General features: G+C 36.2%; 2 protein-coding genes across 2 annotated transcripts in view; one reads left to right on the plus strand and one right to left on the minus strand.

The window, feature by feature from the left end:
* Nucleotides 1-17,485, plus strand: part of nmo (serine/threonine-protein kinase nemo) — a 92,252-nt gene extending 74,767 nt beyond the window's left edge. The window contains 6 exon segments of the mRNA XM_089468324.1: nucleotides 7,755-7,810; nucleotides 9,569-10,160; nucleotides 10,237-10,438; nucleotides 10,513-10,606; nucleotides 13,647-13,675; nucleotides 13,678-17,485. Of these exon segments, the coding sequence (XP_089324450.1) occupies nucleotides 7,755-7,810; nucleotides 9,569-10,160; nucleotides 10,237-10,438; nucleotides 10,513-10,606; nucleotides 13,647-13,675; nucleotides 13,678-13,712 (1,008 nt within the window). The 3' untranslated portion in view covers nucleotides 13,713-17,485.
* A 2,035-nt stretch (nucleotides 17,486-19,520) lies between these two features.
* bip1 (THAP domain-containing protein bip1) lies at nucleotides 19,521-23,220 on the minus strand. Its single transcript, XM_018005169.2, has 4 exons — nucleotides 22,956-23,220; nucleotides 22,391-22,554; nucleotides 20,741-21,005; nucleotides 19,521-20,670 (listed from the first exon to the last, which is right to left on the minus strand). The coding sequence occupies exons 2-4, from the start codon at nucleotides 22,537-22,539 to the stop codon at nucleotides 19,864-19,866; spliced, it is 1,221 nt and encodes a 406-aa protein (XP_017860658.2). The 5' UTR covers nucleotides 22,540-22,554; nucleotides 22,956-23,220; the 3' UTR covers nucleotides 19,521-19,863.
* Nucleotides 23,221-23,935: the final 715 nt, after the last annotated feature.

A 23,935-nucleotide genomic window follows, 5' to 3' on the forward strand; every position in this document is an offset into this window, starting at 1 on the left:
TTTATTTTTATTTTTTTGCAAGCTTTCGCCCACTCTGTGTGGAATATTGCGTATACGCAGTGGCTGCCCGCTGGCCAATAATAGCCTGTAATGTCAAGGGCGGTGTTGCCTGCCTGCCTGCCTGTGCATGTCACAGCAGCAGCGAGCAGACAGCAGGCCTGACTTCGTCTGCAGAGTATCTCTTAGTTGCGCATTCGCATTGGACTTTTCCTCCCATGTTATGTGTGCATTTATTAACAATTATATTATTTTTTCCTGAAAGCCTTCGTTGGCGAGAAATTCGTTTTAACTGCCGCCTTTCCAGTTGAACTTCCGCTTAAAAATTGAGGTTATTATTGTTGGATGTTAGTTGTTGATTGTTGTTGTTGTTGTCTGTTTGATTGTCAAGCAAGTGTCGTTTATTGGCTGTGTAATTATTGTCATTAATTAAACGTTTCAGATGAGTAGCAATGATATAACTATGAGAACTCGGTTCACAAGCGAAATATATAAATATATTTAAATTAATATATACCTATATGTATATGTGGGCAGACTAACGAGGTTTATTAATTATTAATTTTTTTTAAATAGAACAAAAATTATAATAAAATTGTAGAACATATCCGCTTAAAATACAAAACAATATATTTCTTTAAAAAATATATAAATATAAAAAAAAAAAGAATTATTAATAATGCAAATCAGCTTAAAATACAAAACTATAAAAAATATAAATTACAAATTGTTCTTTATAATAATCGTTTTCTTACATTTTTACATTTTGTTATATTTAAGTCATTATATATTTTTTTTAGATTATAATTATTAAAATTATTATGAGTATTATTTTCATTTATATTTTATATATTTATATATTTAATAACTTAGGCCTAAAACACACTTCGCCTAACAATTTCATATATCATGTTTAAGCAGCTCTTCAATCACATTCAATTTGTCAGTCATATTTCATGTTTCACAAGTTCTCTGGACTATACAAAATTCGATTTCGATCTATATGCTTTGGCTATTGTTTGTCAGACAGTTATAAATCAATCATTTATCATGGCATTAATTAACTCATTCATATTCATTGCAGTTGCTGCTGCTGCTGCTTAAATAAGCAACAACAAATTGCATATTTATGTACATATATTGTGACGCCCACAAACAGGCCATGCCCACTTCTCCGACTGCTGCCAGTTTTCCAGTTTGTGAGCCACAAAAGGCTGTCGGGTCCCGAAAAATAAAAATTTATGACAAACAAATTTTATGCACAACAAATTGTAAGGAAAAGCAGAAAAATAAAAGTTGAGACTACAAACATTTTGTTGCATGCAAATTTGTTAACATAACAGAGCAAGAGAGGGCGGGGAAGAGAGAGAGGGAGAGAGGGAACCAGACAGCATGCCACACAAAACCAAATGGCAGCAAAATGAAATGAAAGAATTATTATTGTTCATATAACATTTAGAATTATTAATAAAAGAAAAATCTTTAAACTAAAAGAGGGATAAGAGCGATAGGTAAGAGGCGGGGCGGGGCAGGGTGCCTCATTGAGTGCTCGACAGCTGCATTGTGCTGCGATTTTATGGCCAATTTTATGTGACTTTGCGGCGATTTGCTTTAATTTATTTATCTGCATAATTCAGCTCACTTGTGTTTCGAGCACGTGCATTGAGTGGTCTCTGATTCTGATTTTATTATTTGCATACGATATTTATATATATATTTTAACTAACTATACAGATTTGACACGAAATGTGGAACGTCTGACAGATATATTTGTGTAGATAAGGTATCTATAGTATACTGATAATGACTATGTGCTGTTGAGTAGACAGAGATTTATTTGCTATGGTAACTAGCATTAGAATTACTGCCATGAAATTTGGTTTATGTTTTTTCTAGCAGCTAAAACAACATATATACTTCCTATATATTGAATAGAGTAAAATATTACGAAACATGTGTTTCCTATATTTTGAATATATTAATGTGTAAAGAAACAAATGTTTCCTATATATTGTTTACGAATAGATTCAAATATAAACACGAAGAACGTAAGAAATTAAAATTAAGGTTAATATAGATTCATTTTTGGAATCTTTAATCAAGACAAAATGGCTCAAGTTTTCTAGAACCACTTAAGAGAAACTATGATAATTGATCTCAGAAACTACCCAAACTTTATATATCTGACTCCCATATATATTATTTCCTTTCAGTTTCACTTTCAAATAATATTAAATCATAATTGATTGACATTTGCCATGGCTAAAATGTCAGATTGAAGTTTGTCTAGAAACGCGTTCAATTTTTTCAGATTTTTTCATTTGACTCACATGATTTTTGCCTTGACTGCAAATGTCAACTGCAACTTTCAGCATTTACCAACACTGCGCAATTCGAGCTGCTCTATTAGGCAAACGAATTGAACGTGGGTGAGCAGCGAGGCAAAGTTGATTATTATTGTAATATTCAAGTCAGACTGTGTTAATTTAGTTAGCTTGTCCAAAACTTATGCAATGCATTCGATTCGATGAAGAGTTGCCCTAATGAAGCGCGCTCTGCCCACACACATGTCAACACCTGACAACACCTATGCAAATGTTGTCTTAATATGCAAAGTGCTTTATGGAAAAGAAGAGACAGAGAGAAGGAGAAGACATAGTAGCAAAAGAAATATAAAAGAGGAGCGTCTCGTGCTGTTTCTATTGTTGGTTTCCTGTGGCAATTCCATATTCATTTCCTGCTTGCAACGCTGCGAAGCGTTGCATATCCAAAGCAAGTGCAATCAACCTGAAATAAGCCAGAGACGACAATGCTGTATTCAATAGGTGAATACGTCAACAGACTCTGCGACTTGCTGTTAAAGCCATTTGTGATGGGGGCTGATATAGATATAAGAGAGCTCAATAAATGGAGATTTTTCTTTACATATGGAAATAGATTTAGTTAGAGATAAATCAAAGTATATTGTAATAAACCAGTTTTTTATGGTTTGAGCTTATATTATATGTATATTTATTTACATTATATTATATTTTTCTGACTTAAATTAAATTAACTTTTATGTTAAACTTATGTTAACTGAGATCAAATGCTTGACAAATTTGAATCTGCTTTTACTTAGAATTCTCAAAGTGTTTGCATCAATTTCTATAGCTACTACATATTGGCAAACTTTTTTAGCATTCTTAAAGCCCTGTCTAACTTAGTTTCGGCCAGAATTTGTTTAAGTTTTAATGGGTTTCCTTTCTTTCTACAGATGCTACATAAATATTTGCACGCTTTTGCTTTTGCTTTTGCGCTTTTCCATAGAAGTTGCTGTGATTCTTTTGGCTGCATAAGTCCTGCCTTTCAGTTTTGTGCTTGCTTCCTGCCAATTGCCAACTCTGGCAACACACACACACACACACACACAGTAACAGCTCTCTGAGTGACAGCGCAGGCACTGGCAATCGTCTCAATTGCTTTGGCATTATATGGCGCAGAATACCAAATATATGTGTGTGTGTGTGTGTGTCTGTGTGTTTGCTCTGCAGTGCATTATATATATATGTGTCTGTGAGTGAGTGTGTGCCTTATACATTTTAACAAATCGCTGCAAAATGTTTGCCCCATTATGCATTGTTGCTTATTTCAATTGCGAATTTCAATAAAAGATTTTGCAACGTACGTGGCGCACATTTCAAAAGCATTTCTCACATGCAGCAGCCAAAGACGACGACGACGACGACGACGACGTCGGCGACGATAAAGTGTATGCCTGCCACGCCTCCCTCCCTACCGCCGTTGCAGCTGCTGCAAATGATTGAGTTTGACTTGAAGTTTTTGATGCCTGGCATCAATTGCATGCAAATTTCTGTTGTTGTTATCATTTCGAGGCGCTACACAAATTGCAATTGAAATATCAATTGAACCTTATAGATATATGTTTATATATACCAAATACATATATATCTATTATATATACAGCATACAGATTACTTTGTGGCACAAATCCCACGCTAGATCTTTTTAGCTGGAAGAGCTTTACAGCACAGCTTCAGCTCGGCTCAAGGTTGAAACAGGCACAAAGCAAAGCAGCTGATGAAATTGTTTTTACAAAAATCTGTGGCGTTTTAATTAGTCAGCAACAACAACAAGAATAACAGCAACAATTACAACAACTGGAAATGTTGTCAGCAGCTGCTGTAACAATTATTTAGCTAGAATTTTGGCTTGGAATGAAAATGTCGCTAGCAAACAACACTTTTGCTTTTGTTTAGAGACGCGAGCGACTTGAAGAAAATTCACTTGAAATCGTTTAAAAAGGGGCCAACAGAGGATGAAAAAGAACAAGAAGAAGCAGAAGATGACGAAGACAACAAAGAGCTAGAAGCAGAGATGCTGTTCTTGATTATGTTAGCTTTAACATACTTCAATTTTTTTTATGCTTCTCCTTCAACTTCCCCAGCTCCCTCTCTCTCTCTCTCTCTCTCTCACTCTCTCTCTCTTTCTCTTTCTTTGTTTGAAATGTGCTGCCACAGCTGTTGCCACTTGCAACTAGCAACTCGCAACTCGTGTAGTTGCAGTTCAACAAAAGTTGTTGTCTAAGTTGTTTGCACAGCTCGTTAAATGTTGTTGTCGTTGTTGTTGTTGTTGCTGTTGCTGTTTGTGTTTATTATTATTACACGCCTAGTTTAGCTTTAGAGCAATTCTTTGCCCTCTGCATGAGCTGAAGTTGCATTGAGAGTGCGCAAACAGGATATTCAAATGTTTTTGATGAAAACAAATTGAACATATAAATGTGGCATGAAATTTGAGTTTAATACGTAAAGGAAAAGATTTGTTAAGCAATTTTTTTGGACAAGCCTGAAGGAAGCAAAAGAGGCTTTTATTGATAGGCTCCTCAACTACAGAATTATTGAGGTTTATGGTTTGAATACTATTTTGAAACAGCGCTGAATAAATGCACGTTACTTTTTAGACAAACTTTGATAAAAAATAGATTTTAAAGTGCTTATATATGTGAATAAATTAAGTTGAAGGCAAAAACATCATAATGATAACAAATTAGAAAATATAAATAAATAATCCAAGTTATATAAATCTGACCCACTTAAGGCAGTTGAAAGCGAGCTTAAAAAAATCCTGAAATCTTGCCAAATCAAAACTTCAAGCATCGCCAGCAACTACTTTGTAATATCCGGCATCACTTGCTGCTTTACGATTGTTTTTTTTTTTTATTATTTTATTTTCGCATCTCTTCTACGGGCGCTACTGCGCTTCAAGGACAACAATCAGAAAAAAAACCAAAAGCAAAGAAAATGACTTCCAATATGAACTGCATAAATTTGGTTGCTGATTGCCACAGCGCAAAATGTTAATTAGCTGCAACGCGACGTTGCACGTGCGAGGGCAAGAGTGCACTGGCAGGTAGTGGTAGCTACATGCACACAACATGCAACAACAACAATAATGGCAACTTGCAACAAATTATGTGCGAAGCAAGCGGAAGGCAGCGAAAGCAAAGCGTTACTCGAGGGCTGACATGGTGCACTGCACGAAAAAAGGGGGCAGAACTTGAGAAGATTATAGACTGAGAAGGGAGGGAGGGAGAGAGGATATTGTAATATGTTTTATATGTATAATATAAAGTAATCAGGGTAGTCGCTTTTCTATAAGTCTTTGTTTTAAATCACTTCAAATATTTCGAGTTCAAGCCATGGCAAAGTTTTTAAGCCGCTTTCTATGGCATCTAGGAATATGAGAGAAGACTGATATTACAGAAATAGTACTTTCCATGTATAATATATGCTAAATGTAGTTTTTGTTACAGCAGCAGTGGTATTCCCCCTGTAAAGCAATTTAAGACAAAGAATCGTTGCAAACATGTTGAGTTCATAATAAAGAAATGTTTTTCAAGCAAAAGGATTTCAGCGTATATAAATATAATAATATTTATATTATATAAATATAAATAAAAAATATAAAAAACGCAGTAGTGGTATTCCTTCTAAACTAAACTCTTTGTCTTACATCACCTCAGGCATTTTGAGTAAATTTTAAAGCCAAAGTATTTAAGCTTGGCTTTGTGTCAGCTACCTTCATTTGTGCCTTAAGCTGTTCTCTGGTTGCTGTTGTTGTTGTTGTTGCTGTTGTTGTTGCTTGTGAAACCGCAAGCGCAACAAATGCAGTTTATAAGTTGCAAGCAGCGCGAAATATTACAAACGAACTTAACTGAGCCAAAAAACAAAGCCAAAGGCGATGACGACGCAGCGAAACCCTCGACAGGCCCAGACCCAGCGGCAGCTACAGCTTTAGCTTTTGTAAATGAACACAACAACAACAACAACAATAACAACAACAGCAACGACAACAAAAAAGGCTAAAAATTGTTGCCACTTAAAAAAAAAAAGAGAATAAAACACATCGAAGTCGGCGGCTTAGCATCGCGGCGGCACTTTTTGTGTTGCTGTTGTTGTTGTTGTTGTTGCTGCTGAAGCACTTTGCAACAATTTTTGTGGCCAACAGACAAATCCAGGCAGCTGGGGGAAGACAGTCGAACAGAAGCAGCAGCAGCAGCAGCGGCAACAATGTGTGAGTGTGAGTTGTGCAACAAATATGCGCACACATATAGATTGTTTTTTACTTGGGTTGCTCAGATTGTTGTTGTTGTTGCTGTTGTTGCCACACGCAACAATTTCGCATGTTGAATGCTTTTTTTTTGGGCACTTTTCTTGAAATGCGAGCGATTTGAGCTGCTTGAATGATATTGAAAATTGATTTTCAGTCGCGCATGTGTCGCACACACACACACACACACACACGCACAGCTTTGTTGCAACACATGCGCCTCTGCCCGTCTTCTGGCTGCCTCACCCCGTTAGATCTGCCATTTGGGCTTTGTGGCAAGTTCCTTCATCATTTTGGCCGCAAGCTAAATAAATCAGCGCTTGTCTGCAGCTCGGGCTTGCACACAGAAAGGTAGAGCGGCGGCAGAGCAGCAGCAGAGCGACGGCAGAGCTGGCCGCAGCTCAGGGCTTTGGCTCTGTCGACGCTTGTCCAACTCGGTTGTTAGTTGTTGTTGTTGTTGGTTGCTCTTTGTTGTGCTGCTGCTGTCCATCAAGTTCTTGCCGGTTCGTCCCGTTTTTATTTATTATTTTGTGCTGGTTTGGCTCTTTTTTTTTGTATTCCTTTCTGTCTTATAGAGCCGTTGCCTTTGCTGCAGACAATCGGATGGGCAGACAGACAGACAGACGGGCAGGCGGGCAGAACTCCCCCGAAGCGTAGCTGCCACAGACAGACAGTGGCGTGTCTTGTATCTGCCGCTAAACATCATCAACGGGTCAGCGTTGCAAGTTGTTGCCAGTTGCTGCCGCTGAACTTTGTGGCATTTTAGTGCCTGGCAGCGACACTTAACATGCAACTAAATGGCGCATTTGATGCGCTGCAAGCAGCGAGCTTTTGATTTTTATTTATATTTTATTGGAGTGCATAATTTATGATCTTAGCCACAAGATCGAGCCACTCAGCCACTCAAATGGGCGTCGTTGCATCTTTGTTGTTGTAGGTGTAATGCTGCAGCATTGTTTTAAGATTTATGTGGCTAATGCCACAACCAATAAACACACTCGTCTATATTAACAACAACATTGTGTGAGCATGTGTGTGTGTGTGTGTGTGTACGTGTGTCAAGATTTATTAACGAAACACGACTATAACAACTCTCTATGTTCTATGCCTCTCTCTCACTCTCTCTCTCTCTTTTTCTCTCATTGCAGGTGCTGTCTGCTTTGGACATTTTACAGCCACCACATTTGGACTTCTTTCAGGAAATGTATCCTTTTTACAACAAACAATAGAAAAAACTATAAATTAAATAATTGAAAGCTCAAATGAATTCTGTTTTAGTCAGATTTAAGTAAAGCTTTGAGTTGTCTTTTGGAATTGTTAAGCATAAATGAATAGTTTTTGATAATATGAAAATTTTGTAAGAGTTTATTGAGTTTTATAGCAAACTTTTGGGAATCGTGCAATTCAATTAAGTAGTTAGTGCAAGAGAAGATTTCAAATGTAACTGAATAGAGAAATCGCAAATGAAATTAGTTTGAGTCAGACTTAAGTGAAATGAATAACTTGGAAAAGTTTTCAAGCGCACATGAAACTGCTAGGAATAGTAAAGGAAGAATTTAGTGAAAATTCTTATAGGAAATATACAAATAAAGAAGTAGCATATCACTTAAGAGATTATGAATAGGCACACATGAATGGGGAAAACATTTTAGAAAAGCATAGAGAGACTTTTAATTGAAGATATATAAGTAGTAAATAAGCAAGTGTATGTAGAGATCAAAAGCAGGATCGATTAGAGGGAAAATATGTTACGCGCAGGGCGATAAAAATCGGAGCTATATGCCAAATTACTTTTACTCTTCACTGACTACTTCTATGCCTAAGTAGTTACTCACTTGTATGTAGCTTCCATGCAGCTCTAGCTGAAAATTAGATAAATCATAAGCAAAGCATTCATTTAATTGGTAAATGAGAGCCGTAAGAAAATACTAGACAGAGCAGCCAATTGAAGAGAAAATAGGAAGTAAGCAAATGTAGTAAGAAATTGAGAGAAGCCTCAACGAAGGATGCTAAAGAGAAGAACAAGCTAAGCTGAATGTAAGTTACCTGCTTCTCGAAATCTATGTGGAGTAGAGGCAATTCAAGGGATTATTGACAAGCTGAGAAAATCATCATTGAATAGGAAATGAGCAGTATGCAAATGTAGCACGCATTTGAGAGGCAGATCAAGGGCAGGCGATTCACTTAAAGAGAAGATATTTAGTTGAAGAGCAGAATAATGTATGCTGAGCTTAAGGTAGCTGCTGGCTGGACACTGAAGCAGTTCTACATATGTGTGAGAGAGGCGATTTACTGGCAACCCAGCCATAGAAGGCAGCTCTATTTCAATGCTTTAAACGTATCAGTATATAAAGTAATGTAAAGGATAGTATTTGTTTACATAGTAAAAGGAATATGCTTAAATTTAATTGATAAAAGTCATCAATAGTTGTCTTTGAGATTTGTTTGAGGAAAACTCAGTGAAACAGACATATTTGCCAAGAAGAAACACCTTCAAACATACACCTGCTCACTCACACCTATAAACACACCCACACACCTTCAACTACACCTACACACGCCCACACTCACACACCTTCAACTACACTTACACACACCCACTCAGACACTCTCGCCTACTCCAGCGCAGCAGCTTAACAATTTGGCAAATCCAAAAAGCTTGAGTTGAAACCGCATCCTTCGTTGGGGTCACAGGTTTTATTTGCTGATTGAGGGCAAACTGTGAAAATAAAAAGCGAGAATATCTATTTTCAGCGCGTCAAAGTTGTGGGCAGAGCGAAAAGCCAAAGCCAAAGCCAAAGCGAAAGCTGAAGCTGGAGCGTGCAACTACTTAATTGAAAAAGTTTAAAGCTAACAAACAAGCCCCAAAAAAAACTTTAGCGCGTGGCCCCAAATGGGCGACAAACAGCATTCGACTGCCACTTGGCAATTGGTTATTTCCTAAACTCTATCCTAACTCTAGCTATGTGATAACTGAACTGCTGCAATCGGATCTGCACAAGATCATCGTGTCGCCGCAGCATCTGTCGGCGGACCACATCAAGGTCTTTCTCTATCAGATACTGCGCGGCCTGAAGTATTTGCACTCGGCCAGGATACTGCATCGGGACATCAAGCCGGGCAATCTGTTGGTCAACTCCAATTGTGTGCTGAAGATATGCGACTTTGGGCTGGCACGCGTCGAGGAGCCCGACCAGGCCAAGCACATGACCCAGGAGGTGGTCACACAATACTATCGGGCACCCGAAATACTCATGGGCGCTCGCCACTATTCGTCGGCTGTGGATGTGTGGTCGGTGGGCTGCATCTTTGGTGAGCTGCTGGGCCGGCGCATATTGTTCCAGGCGCAGAATCCGGTGCAGCAGCTGGAGCTCATCACCGAGCTGCTGGGCACGCCCACCATGGAGGATATGCGTCATGCGTGCGAGGGCGCACGCACACACATGCTGCGGCGGGCGCCCAAGCCGCCATCGTTCTCGGTGCTCTACACGCTCAGCTCACATGCCACGCACGAGGCGGTGCATCTGCTCTGCCAGATGCTTGTCTTTGATCCGGTAAGGCAGACTGGCTTAAGTGACACTCAAATCTTTCAGCTGTAACACTCTTTCCCCATCCTTCCGCTCCTTATAGGACAAGCGCATTTCGGTGACAGATGCTCTGGCGCATCCGTATCTGGATGAGGGCCGTCTGCGCTATCATTCGTGCATGTGCAAATGCTGTTTCACTACCTCAGCCGGAATGCGTCAATATACGGCGGACTTTGAGCCCTCCGCCGGGCAGCCCTTCGATGATTTATGGGAGCGCAAGCTCACCTCAGTGCAGCAGGTGAAGGGTAAGTCAAATAAACGAACGAGAACGAAAAGTTGTAAGAGCATTTTATAAATGAGGAATTCCCCCCTCTCACAGAGGAGATGCACAAATTCATTGCCGAGCAGCTGCAAACGGGCCGTGTGCCGCTCTGCATTAATCCGCAGAGTGCGGCCTTCAAGAGCTTTGCCAGGTGAGTTGCAATCCAGCCATACAACACGCTGCACGTTGCGTACGAATCCCAACCAAACTCGACCCACTCTCTCTCTCTCTCTCTCTTTCTTTACCTATCTATCTCCATCTCTCTCTCTCTTTCTTTTTTGTTGTTCCAAAAAATTGTATTCGTAATTTGCTTTTCAGTTGACAAATAAAATTCTCTCTTTCACGCACATTGTTGTCTGTCTCTCTCTCTCTCTCTCCCTCTACCTCTCTTTAAAAGGAAACTTTGTTTTTTATTTTACTTCGTCAAATGCTTTAAGTCTTTCTATCTCCAACTCCCCCCTCTCTATCTCTGTCTCTATCTATTGTTGATTTATCTTTGAATATAATATAATATATATAATTTAAAACAATTTTAATTTTTGTTTTCTCTTCTTTTTTTCTATCGTTTTTTGTATACAAATATATCGATTATACATCAATATCGATATACATTAATATTGAATCAATTCTATCAAATTTAATTTACATATTTGCGTTGTTAAGCCAATGAGAATGAGAATATCTACTACTACTACCACTACTACCACAACTTGCACTGCTGCTCCTGCCGCTGCTGCTGCCGCTGCCGCTGCCGCTGCTGCTGCTGCTGTTGCCGCTGCTGCCGCCGCCGCCGGTGCGCAGGCTAAATACCAAGACAAAGACCAAGTATATATACTAGGCGCGTACCAATATACCAATATTAACCAATCAAGTCAAAGAAATACCCAGAAAGCAGATCCAAGCAGAAGCTCACAAAACAGAAAGAAAAGAAAGAAAAAAACAAAATAGCAAAGCCGCCAGAGAAAGAAAGAAAGAAAACAAACAAGAATAAAGAGAAAGACAAAGACAAGCAAGCAAGATCAAGAAAGCGGGCGAAAAAGCGAGCAAGATACCAAGAATCGCATTGCAGCGATATATATCGATATCGATATCGTTACTACACTATTGTGGGTACCTCGGCAGCAGCAACTCTTGAATCTTTAGGTCTGTTGATCAAGCAAATACATTTATTGCTCTAATACATTTGCTAAAACAAAACAAAAAATATATATCATTTATAATTTTTTTCTATAATTTATATAAATATGATTTAATACCTATGTTCACCATATATATATATAAATATACATATGTATATTCTCTTCCTTTTTTTATAATATATATCTTCTACTTTATTTTCTGTTTGTTTAATGCAAATGTGTATAAAAATCATTTATAATACTCCTAAGTTGTGAAATATGACTTAACTCATATATATTTTTTTAATTTTCATTACATTTATTATTAAATGGGTTATTTGTGTACATAAATGTTATTTACAAAAAACAAAAAATACCAAAACTGGCAAATTTCTAACTCTCGTCAAATGTCAAACGCAAAAATTGGTCGACAAAAAACAAATCATCCAAATAATTGAAAACAATTGGCTTAAAAAAACAAATTTTGGAATCCGGAAAAAATACTATAAAAATACGCACCACTTCTCATAGACATTTCGAGCAAAGCATATAAAAATAGCTTGCAAAGCATAAAATGTAATCTAAATCCCATATACATATATCTCTCTACCCATAGCCAATTTATATTTACCTTGTTGCAACTCATATATCATATAAACCAAATATATATAAATATATATATATCCGCATACTGTGTAAAGCATTTAATATATCAAAACTTTAATCAATCACACGAATACACACATATATATACACAGAGACACGCCCATTATCATATAAATGTAAAATTAAATATTCCATCCTTGCAGTTAAAACTTGAATAGAACTCTATGAATCATAGCTAAAACTCTTAAAAGAGAACTCTTTAATATAACAGCAACTGTATTATTATTTATTATCTCTTGCAAGTCTTTTCCTTCTACCTATCTATTTCTATCTGACGTCAGCTTCCTGTGAAGCTTATCAGCTGAAACTTGGAGCAGCTGCTTTATGTTCTATATAAACCAAGTCTGTACTATCTATCCTTTAATTATAACCATCTGAACTAAGCTTCCTCTCAAGCTTCTCTTTTGAAATTTGATATAGCTGAATTGCATTCACATACCTTAGAATCATTCAAATTAGAACACTACTATATCATATAGCTACCACATTACAATAGATCGAATTGGAATGCAGAAGAAATTCTAACTGCTCCCTAGAAGACCTCTCTTAAACTTGAGAATGAGTAGAATTCTAACTGAAAAGTATATTTAACTGCAAGAGTATTCCAGCTTCGGCTATGCCGAAATTATATATTTTCCTTTGTTTTCTTTCTCCAATAAAATCATGAGCAAAACACACGCACACAGTTAGTTTGTACATTTTTGCAATTAGCCATATGAGAGTCTATATCACAGCCCCTACTAGCAACCGCCCCCCACCCGGCCCCCCTAACTCTACATCATGAATTTGGCCAAGAAAACATTTACAACTACATTTAACACACTGCCAGCAACAACAAACAGCAAAATGCATATTGAAAAATTAGAAATGTATATATATATATACATATATGTATATGTATACATGTATATATATATATATAAATCAGTGCAGTTGAGCAGCAGTGACAATGGTCAAAGCAAAAGTAGAATAAAACCGCTTGAAAAGCTTTCACTTCAAGTCTTCAAAAATAATAATTAAATAATTAACATAAAATTCTATACATTTATTATATAAATTGTTTGATTCTTGATTTCCTTATGTTTTGTTTTGTTGGTTGTATACTCGAAATCTATTTAAATGTAGTTTATCTGAATTTATTTAATTTCCCTTCATGTACTTCATTTATTTATAATTTTGATTAGTTTATGCTGGTTTGTTGTTTATTGTTTATTGTTTATAGTGCTTCCACTGCGGGTTTTTTACTCTGGCTTTTTATGTTGTATGTATTAGTTTTTTGGGTAGTTTGCTGCATGTGCTCTACGCTCTATCTAAATGTATTTGAAGTGACAACTTTTCTGATCTGAGACATGACTAATTTGTGCATTTTCTCTTCTTGTTTTTTTTTCTTAATATTTTCGAAATTAGCTCCACTGTGGCACATCCTTCGGAGCTGCCGCCTTCGCCACATCAATGGGAATGACGGCAAAATGAGGCGATTGCTGCCTAAAATATCAAAAGCAACACTCAGCAAACAACAACAACAGCAACAACTTGAACAACAATAGCTAGCTATGTACATGCGTACACATGTATGTGTATGCTATATATAGCTATATCAAATATGGACAAGGAGCCGTGCGACTTGCAGCTCCGCTACAACGCCTTCGGGACAGCAAATGGATAACAACGATTACAATTTTAAAGCGCCAAAAAACAGTTTTGCTCAGCGCTGTCTGTTTCAAAGTTAAAGCATTCCACCACCGAAACTAAAACAACAAACAAACAACAAATAAACAAAATGTAACGTAACTCAACTGAAACTAGTCTAAAGAAAAAGAAGAAAGAAAGAAACAAGAGTAAAGTAAAGCAAAGCAAACAACAATCGAAATTGTTTGCGGCACAAACAACAAACACAACAAATTCGAGAAAAAAAAAAACAAATTCATTATAAACAAATTAAAATACGCAAAAAAATTATGATAAGCAGCAAAAAATTAATTTGTTGCGCTTGACAAAATTGGTAGAAAAAATACGACAAAACACTAAAAATTAAATATTAAAAAAAACAACAACAAAAGGAAAGCAAACATTTTTTGGTCTAATAAACAAGTTGCAAAATGTTTTTTATTTTAAGCGCTTTAAGAAACAAAAACAAAAAATCGATGTAAATTAATTAGCAATTAGTGCAAAACACAAACTATATACATATATATATGTGTACTAAAAATTAAATATATATACACACACACACACACTCTCACACACAACAAGAAATTTGTTTGCCAAATTTACCTCACAACCACACACACATTAACTTTTTTTCTGTGTATAACTATAAAAAAAAAAAAATAAACTATAGAACTCTCTCTCTCTCTATATATAAATGTGTAGCAGTTAAAAACAAAACAAAGAAAACATGAATATTTTCTAAAAACTAATTAAAAAACATAACAACATCAAGAACTATTTATTTTCCACATATTCGCGCTTCAATTTTGAAACTGGTTTCTAACTATATGTAGAAAAGGAAGAAGAAGAAAAGGCTCTATAGAGAAAGCTCTTAAAATCCCTAATAATATATATATGAAACTCTACATATGTATATGTATGTATTAAATGTGTGTTTGTATATGTATAACTGTAACTCTGTGTATGTCATATATATGTTTATATACATATACATATACATATATATATAGCAGAACATGAAAATCTTTTGGAAACACACATAAAATAATTTTAACCGTGGACTGATTAAATTGCATAAATCCCAAACAATTATGCAATTAAATAATTAAACAAATTTTAATTTTTGATTAATCTAATCTACTTAACGCTTAGTTTATGACAATTTATATGCATATATGTATTCGCATTAGTTTTAACATTTTTAATTATTATTATTCAATTTGTTTTGCCTTTTGCTGGCAAATTCGTTTAGTTCGTAGCGCACGCACACACGCACACACACACACACACACACAGACATAGACACAGACACTAGTATATGTGTGCGTGTAGCAAAAGCAAAACCAACAAGTGGACGACACACTGCCCCCCAGTGAATGTGCCCAGGCGCTTCAAGCACAGTCAGCACTCACTAAAGTGGACACTCTCGCTTGCTTGCCTCTGTCCGCTGAACGCTGGGCCATTTCAAAGTTAGTTTTTAAATCTTAATTAGTTTAACTGTAATATAGTTTAATTGAGCCCAGGCTAACCCCAGCCCCCCTCCCCCCTTGACCTTTTCAACTAGCAACTCAATGCTCATTGCCAACAAAATGCTATATACAGATCTGTTTAGTATCTTTAGCTCCCATATATACTATTTCACACTGATATCTGTATATGTTTAAGACTGAGTTCTCTCATTTCCTTACAAAAGAGATGGTTGACAAGCGCGCCTATATGCAAAATATAAATATATATATATAAAGTATATAAACAAAATGAAAATGAAAATGATATTGAATGAAATGAAAATGAATTGAAATGTCAGGAAAATTGTTTTTGGTATAACAAAGAAAAAGAAAACGTAGCGAAAAACCCATTGATAATGCTTGAATTATGTATTTAAATGTAGCAAAACTATATATGAAAAAAAGAAAAACAAAGCATATATATATGTATGTAATCATTATATGTATGTATGTGTACATGTATTCGTAATTTTTGAAGTCTTTTCAACATAAATCGTAAACTTTCTCGAAAATTATAGGCGCTCAACTAGAAGCCAATTTCTCTATATAGAAAAACAAACAACAAAAAAAATTTCTTCGACTCTAAACTGTGCTGCTTTCTTATGTATGTAGTTTTTAATTATATATATGCGCATATATATATATGATATAACTAATTTAGCGTACGCCTAAAGACGATATAATATGAAGGAAACGAAATATGAATTCAAACTTTCACGGAGATCTCATAGCAAAAGAAAACAAAAAGAAAACAAACGAAAAACTTGATGAAAGGCGAAAAGTGGAGAATCGTTAGAGCTATACGAAATATACGATATATATTTTTTGTATTTAATCATATGGTTAAATGTTGCCAACGATTTTCCATATTTTTGATTTCTTATAACAAAACTTTTGTTTATAAATAATCAGTTTTTTCTTATATATACATGTAGAAAACAATATTTTGGTCACACTCTCACACACACACATACTCGAATGCTAAGGCACACACACACACATACTTTTAGTTTACTAAATGTAACTGTAATAAATGTTCAATAATAAACAAATGCAATGCAAAACAATTTATCAACTACATTAAGCTAAGCACATTTTACACCCAATACACACTTTCATACATACATACATTATATACATATACATGTAATTTCGTTTTGACTTGATGTAAGCACCATGTACATAACATTAAAACCCCACCAATACTTATATATTAATACATATATATAAACATTATATATAATCCAAATTAAATCTAGTTTTCATTTTTTTAGTTAAAGAAACAAACAAATATATATAGATATATAACAACTATATAGTTAATCATATACATGTACATTTTTTTTGCACAATTTTCAACAAAATAAAACACACACACATTACATATATATAAATCTATATATACATACAATACAATACAATAATTATGCTAAACTTTGTCTATAAATTCGTGGCGCTTATGTTTCAATAAGTTTCAACAATGTTTAATTGTTAGTTAAGCTAAGTAAACCGAAAAAAAAAACAAACAAACTAAAAGCTGAGTATTTCACCTACATAGATATACAATATACAATATAAATATATATATATGTGCTAATTATACAGTAGAACCTACGTATAAACTACCTAATATAATGCGATGAGTTTACGTTGGCTGCAGAGAGTGAAATAAAAATCGTGTAAAACTGTTTGTATAAAAAAAGAAAAAAAAAAACGAAGCTATCTTTTTGTTTTATTTTAATTTAATATAGAATTTCGTACCCTTACTTTTCTTCTCTTTTCTCGTCGTGGCACACCCAAATGCAGGTATTAGGGTGGACTTGTAAAACCGAATGCATTTGCAATTAGAATTTATAGCTATAAAGTACGTATATGCATTTCTCTCCAAGAATATATATATATATATAGCACTACTATATACGATATACGATATATGATACAAAATAATATATACATATGTGTGTATGTATGGACAATATTTGCGAATAAACTGAAACTTCACAGCAACAACTCTCACTCCCCATAAACAAAAAAAAAAAAAAAAAAAAAAAAAAAAAAAGAATCAAATTACAGGTAACAAAAATTTTCAGTTTTTGGCAAGCGAAAAAAAGCTGAATTGAAAAAAATATTTTGAGGCAGTACGATAAGCTGCTTTTAAATTTTTTAAAAATACAAATGATTGGAAGAAATATAAACCACAAAATTAATAAAATAATAAAAAAAAATTTTGTGCCAGAAAAAAACTTTTGGCAAGACAAAAAAGAAGTTTTCTTAACAGAAAAAAAATGCGCTCAGGTTATAAAAAAGAAACAAAAACATAAAGACGTGTAAAAACAAGATTCTGAATTCCATATGAAATGAAATTAAAATAACAAATAATTAACATAAATATTGCATACAGAAATACATAAATGTTTAACAAAAGGCTGTTTGTAGAAATTGTGACACAGTTTTTTAACCCCAAAATGAAACAAGAAACAAAATAACAATTAAAATGCAAAAATGTTTGATGTAAATGTGAGTAGATAACACGCTTAAATAAAGGGAAAAGATAATGTAGAGATTGTAAACCCAATTTAAAGTTCTGATTGTGAATGTACTCGTAGTTGCTTAGCCCACTAGAGCCCAATAGAGCCTACTTGTAGCGGGTCCTACGTAGGATCGCTTCTATGTGCACTGCTAAATAGAAACTCAACCAGCGAGAAATCGTGTAAATACAAATACAATAATAATATATAAAGCGTATATAGCATATATCTATCTCAATATATATATATATATATATATATATATATATAGTAAACTTTGTGATTGCTTCTCATTGATGATACCAAGTCGAGTAGATGTCAGATGTAAGCCGGCGACTGCAAACTCTTTCCAATGCATGGCCATTCTTATATAAAAAATAAAAAATAAACATGTATAAAGCACTCGATATTCGAACTCTAACACCCCTGCCCCTACCCGTACCCCTACCTCTGCCCCAGTACCCACTCCCCAACAACATTCTCAGATAAATTTGATGTAGAACACAAACCAATGTACGAGTAGTTAACAATGTCATATACAATATATAAATATATATAAACATATATGTATTCATTATAAATGTTGTAAAAAGAACAAGGAAACCTATATGCTCTATGAATGTGTATGTATATGTGAAAATATTAAAAGTAAATATAAAATCGTAGCACATTTTGAAACGCTAAAAAATATATATGAAAACATCCATTTCAATTAGAAGCTCTCACTACAATTTGCACGCGATCGATAAACAGGTCGATAACTGTATATATGTAATTATAATATGTATACCTATTCACACACACAGACACGAACACACACACTCCCAATTTAACACTAACTAAATTGATACAACTTGTAAATTATATTCAAAGCGAGCAAAAAAGAAAGAAAAAAAAAGATTACTTTTCAAGAATTATATAAAAACATAAATACTTAACATTGATACCATAATACACACTAATCCCATTGTATTAACTAACAACAAATAATTAGACTTACTAATATTATAACGTAAAACTGAAAAAAAAGAAAAAACATAAAACAAAAAAGAAAAACAGTAAAAAATGCTTTCAAACTAAATAAAGTTCTTTGGAATTACAATGCAAAACAAAAGATACGAAAACTAAAAAAAATTGACATTATTTATTGGGAAAATTGCAATCTGTCTGTAAACTGAAAATTTAATAAGAAACTGAAGCAGAAACGGTACAATTTCAAAAGTTTGTTGAGACCAGTTAAAACATTATTATTTAATGCTATATTCAATCCATTAACAGTTTCCATCATTGCAAGTTCAATTACTTAAAACAAAAATTGTAAAATGAGCTTATTTTAAAATTTAAAATTTCCAACCAAATCATATATATAATATTCCACTGCTTGCACTGCTTGCCTGCGCGAACATGTTATTAACAGCGCTTGTTAACAGCAAATATATCCCTAGTCTTACAGCAGTGTGCTTACTGTAGTTGTGCTGCTGTCTGATAGGTGGCGCCACAGTACAATCTACGCAAAGTATGTTTCCAGCTCTTTACAGAAAGAAAATTAAAAGAAAATGCACAATTTATATACATTCAGTTCTTGGCTTAAAAGCTCTCATGTATTCAGTGCTTAAACTAGTTTTGTTTTCTCTTCTTTTTAGAATTCAAGTTTATGGCTAAAAGTATAAAACTATGCCCAGTGAGTTTCATGCAATTTGGGCGTTATAAAATTTGCTTAACACTAACTTTAGGGTCTGCACTTCCATTGCAGTACTTACAACATATATATGTGTGTGTACATATAGATGTGTATATGTTACGTTTCGCATCAGTCTTAAACAACGAATATTCAAAAGGGTTTCTTATAAAGTTGTCCTCAATGGAACCTTAAACGAAATACCTAATTAAAATGATAATTTATATAACTAGGTGTTGCTACTCCTTCTTGCCATAGTGGCTGTAGCTCTCCTCCACAAAGATCTGTATAGAGCGCTTGACGTGCTGTTTGTGCGGCTCGGGCAGCTGCTCCAGCTTGGGTAGAATCTTCATGAGAAACCGAAAGTCGGGCGACAGATTAATGTTGGTCTCAGTCTCTGGTACTGGCGGCGACTCTTTGACCGGCTCCACGGGCATAATGGACATGCTGGCCGGTAGATTAATGCCAGGTGAGCCCTCCAATTTGACAAAGTTGGTGGGATTCTTCTTGGGCGGCAGCGTTATGTGCGGCTTATTCACAATAGGAGCTGGCTTCGTGGGCAGTGACTCCTGCTTGATTGTCACCTGATGCTTGATCGTCGGCAACTTGACCTGCGCCTGCGCCTGTTCCTTGCCCTGGATGCAGCTTAGTATCTCTGGCAGAAACTTCTCCAGATGCTGTGTGAGATTTGCCTGCGGCTTGTCTGTGACGATCATCAGCTTTTTAGCAGCCGTATCCTTCTCCTGTTCCACAACCACAAACATTTTCCTCTTCTGGCCATTGGGCAACGTATTTCCATTCTTCTCATCCGACTTTTCAGTTATCAAATACAGTTTGCGCTTCTTCGCCAGCCCATTACCATTCTGAGCATGTGCATCCACCAGAGCGGACAACGGCATGCTGGCCTCGTAGTCCGAGCTAATGGACTGCACATCGCTGGAGATGGACGAGGAGGAGCATATCGAGTGGGAGCGTTGCGGCACAGGTGTTATTGTAGTCACCGACTTCTCCTGCATGGACTGCTTCAGTGAATTCCCACTGGAGCTCTAAAGATCAAAACAAACAACATAAGAGATGGGAATTTAAATTGAAATTTGTTGCATTTGTGCTACTCACATCGACAAGCTCAATTGTTGTTGTGCTGTCTGCCATCGGTTTGGCAGATGTCGCTACTGCTGCTTCTGTTGTTGCTGTTGTTGCTCCTGTTGTGGTGGTTATTTTGTTTGGCTTGTTTAAGCGCAGTGGCGTCGTCTTGATGCGCGTCTTAGCCATTGCGTTGCGCTGGCTAAAATGCCACAGGCAGATGCGCAGCCTTTTCACGCCGCCAAGTTCCTGCACCAGTTGGTCGTTCAATCCGAATTGGCGCAGCCAATAGTTGCAGCTGCAGGAATTACAATTGTTGACTGTTCAGTTGTGCAGTAGATACAAGTGCAAGCATTACATATACTTATATGCACAGTGTATGCGTGTGTGTATTGGTTGTGCAGCACGATTCTCTTGTCAGCCGCACTGCAAGCTTAGCTTGGGTCAACAACGCAATTTATACACCAATTGTGCACAGTTCTTTACAGAGAAAGCTTTCGTATCGAACAGCAAATAAGCAACGCAACACAGCACAACACAACATACGTTTTATTAACTCTCTTCGCTGATGGCAAACTTTTCTTATATGGAATTTACCCAAACTCTAACTACACTCGAGCGCTGCTCAGCGTTGCGATCGCCTCGGAAGTTCTTTGTTTACTGTAAAGAACTGCATTGAAGTTTCGTTCTTTTGGCAGTGCTTTTCCTGTGCAGCTTTAAAATTAGATCCCATCTCGCTCTCTCGCACGCACACACCCGTGAAGTTTGCACAAACTGGTGAAAAGTTCTGCCATGGCCACTAAAAGTTGTAGCTGAAAAAGCGCTTTTATGCTCATTGCACTGTACTCTTTGTGTCGCTGTGTGTATGTGCGGGTTCGTGTGTGCACGTTTTTGCATGTGTAGTGCTTTCGCCGCTCTCGCTCTCTCTCTTCTTCGTCAAAGAGCGGAAGTTTGTTGCGCGTTTTGTGCCGGCGTTCAACTGCTGCATTCACTTGCCGACGCCCGCTCTCCCTCAACCATTTTGTGTCCACTCTAAGCGCCATGTTGATGGCAATAACTTCAGTGCACAGAACTGTTTTTGCAGCACAAACTTCACGGCCAACAGAGCGCGTTTTGTACGCATTACAAGAGAGCAAGAGAGCGAGAGAACGAGAGAGCTAAAAATAAACCGATGGGGAATATTTCTATGCGTTTGCCTGCTTCCAACTCTAAGTGTGAGTGTGGGACGCAGCTTCTTATGCTTCTTTCGTTGTTTCCCTCACACCCACAATGTGCATAATTGCAATACAAATGCATGGCGTGTACTTGTTGTTGTTGTGTTTTGTTTTTGTCATGGCATTGAAATTATTTCTATGAAGCTGATGCGGCCGCCGAAAGTTCAACAACCTTTGACTTGGCGGGAGGAGCGATGCCAATGCAAAAGCTCACTCTCATTTTGCTAAGCTTGCCGGGAATATTATTTGTATGCATTCCTGACATACACACATATGTACATACAAATTTACATGTTTGTATATATGTACGTAAGTACATACATGTGTATGCAGAAGAGAATTTGTGATGCGCATCAAGCTTCGGTGCAATCAACAACTACAACTCTATAAACTGGTTTTATTGTACATACAAACAAATGTAGATCGGCAAAAGGTCATAAATAAAGTAGAGCTTCAAGTAATTACTTACCGATCTATGTCGTGTACTGGAAAGCGACGTAGCTCCGAAGGGCTGGCCTTGCAACCTGGCATTAGGCATATCCTAGAATTGATATGATTATTCGAGAGATTTGCGCTGGGATGCAGCGACATGGCTTTGCAAATGCGTAGACTGCTCATGGTGTGTGGTGAAATCTAAAAGAAATTCATAATTTAATGACAGCGATTATAATGTGTGTACTAATTGACTAAACATATTTACTTATCTTGAGCATAATACTCAAGCTTAATAAGCAGAGAGCAATAAAGAAACACAACACATACTCGCACACAAATAAAAGTTAAAGCTTTTAGCGCTCTCTGGTGCAGCTTTCAGCAACAATAATATGCCGCTGCAGTTTCATCTTGTTTTTATTGTAATTTAAAAAAGCTTTTTGTGTGCTAGAACAGCGCTTACGCCGTTGAAAGTTGGCAGCTGCTGCCTTCCTCCAATTGTTGCTGATGTTGCAGTATTTGTAGAGTTGCTATTGTTGTTGTCTAACTTATGCTCCATAACTAGAGAGTTAGTGATATTTTGGTAATCTCTCTACACGTACCTGTTGAGTTGAATAACCTTCCTGCACGCCACAGTGTGCGTTGTGACTGTGTGCGTGTGTGTGTGTGTGGCGTGCTTTTGCCTGACACGATTAGAGCTAGATCTCTTTATGGCTCGTTTTGTTGAATTCTTCACAAAAGCTTTACGAATGTAAGGCGTTGACTTGTGCAGCCACAATAAAGGTATGGCTCTCAGGTAGCTCCGCTTGATTGTGATTGCGTTCTGTCCAAGCTACGTCATGGTATCTCAAAGACTGCCAAAAGTTTCGCCTGCGTCACTTCAAGTATAATGTAAAACGTATTAAAAGCTATCGGGCAGCGCTTTTGTTGCTCTTTCAAAGCTCACGGCTTGTTGTTCTTTTTTCTTTCTTTTCGTAAGCTTGGTTTCCATTGTCGCTCAGTTGAGAGGAAAGCTTTCTTTTAGCTCTGAGAGCGATATATATTTAGAGGGTAGCCTACAAGGTGAAAGCTTTCAAATTGTGGTACGAGATCGAAAACGTGTATTATATTCAGAAGCTTCATCAACGAAATGTGAATAAGGCTCCCAGAGCTTCCAAAAAGCTACATGATTTGAGTGTGGTATAAGAGATAATTTATATGTTAAATACAAATTCAACTTTACATTTCAATATTAATTTATCTTATCATAATGGACGGCCATAAATTACAGTGAGCATTCCGAAAATGTTAATTAAAAGTACTAAAAGCTTTTCATAAACAACATTCGTTAAACGACAGGTGTTAGATGCAGCTTTGGCCCAATCAATTTTTGTGCATTAATAATAATTTGCTGGAAGCACGCTTCTACGCCATTCAAAAGCCAATCAATTGACCATAAATTTCAATAGCTGTTCACTGAGCAGTAATTATAAATAAATATATAGAAAAACTCTTGAAAAATGGCAGATAAGCGCGTCGGCTTGGGCCATCATTCATATTCAGTTTTTCCCTCTCCACAAAGTTGTCAATTAAAATTGTGTAA

This window comes from Drosophila arizonae, chromosome 4 (assembly GCF_054131065.1).
Source record: "Drosophila arizonae isolate 15081-1271.41 chromosome 4, UAZ_ARI_1.0, whole genome shotgun sequence".
In the NCBI taxonomy this organism is placed as follows: Eukaryota; Metazoa; Arthropoda; class Insecta; order Diptera; family Drosophilidae; genus Drosophila; species Drosophila arizonae.

What these genes read in the sequence shown, in the direction of transcription:
- bip1 (XM_018005169.2), bottom strand. Translation starts at nt 22,539, where the DNA reads ATGAGCAGTCTACGCATTTGCAAAGCCATGTCGCTGCATCCCAGCGCA. An exon ending in CCAGTACACGACATAGATCG is followed by an intron (nt 21,006 to 22,390) that starts GTAAGTAATTAC and finishes TAATTCCTGCAG; the next exon opens with CTGCAACTATTGGCTGCGCC. An exon ending in CAACAATTGAGCTTGTCGAT is followed by an intron (nt 20,671 to 20,740) that starts GTGAGTAGCACA and finishes TTTGATCTTTAG; the next exon opens with AGCTCCAGTGGGAATTCACT.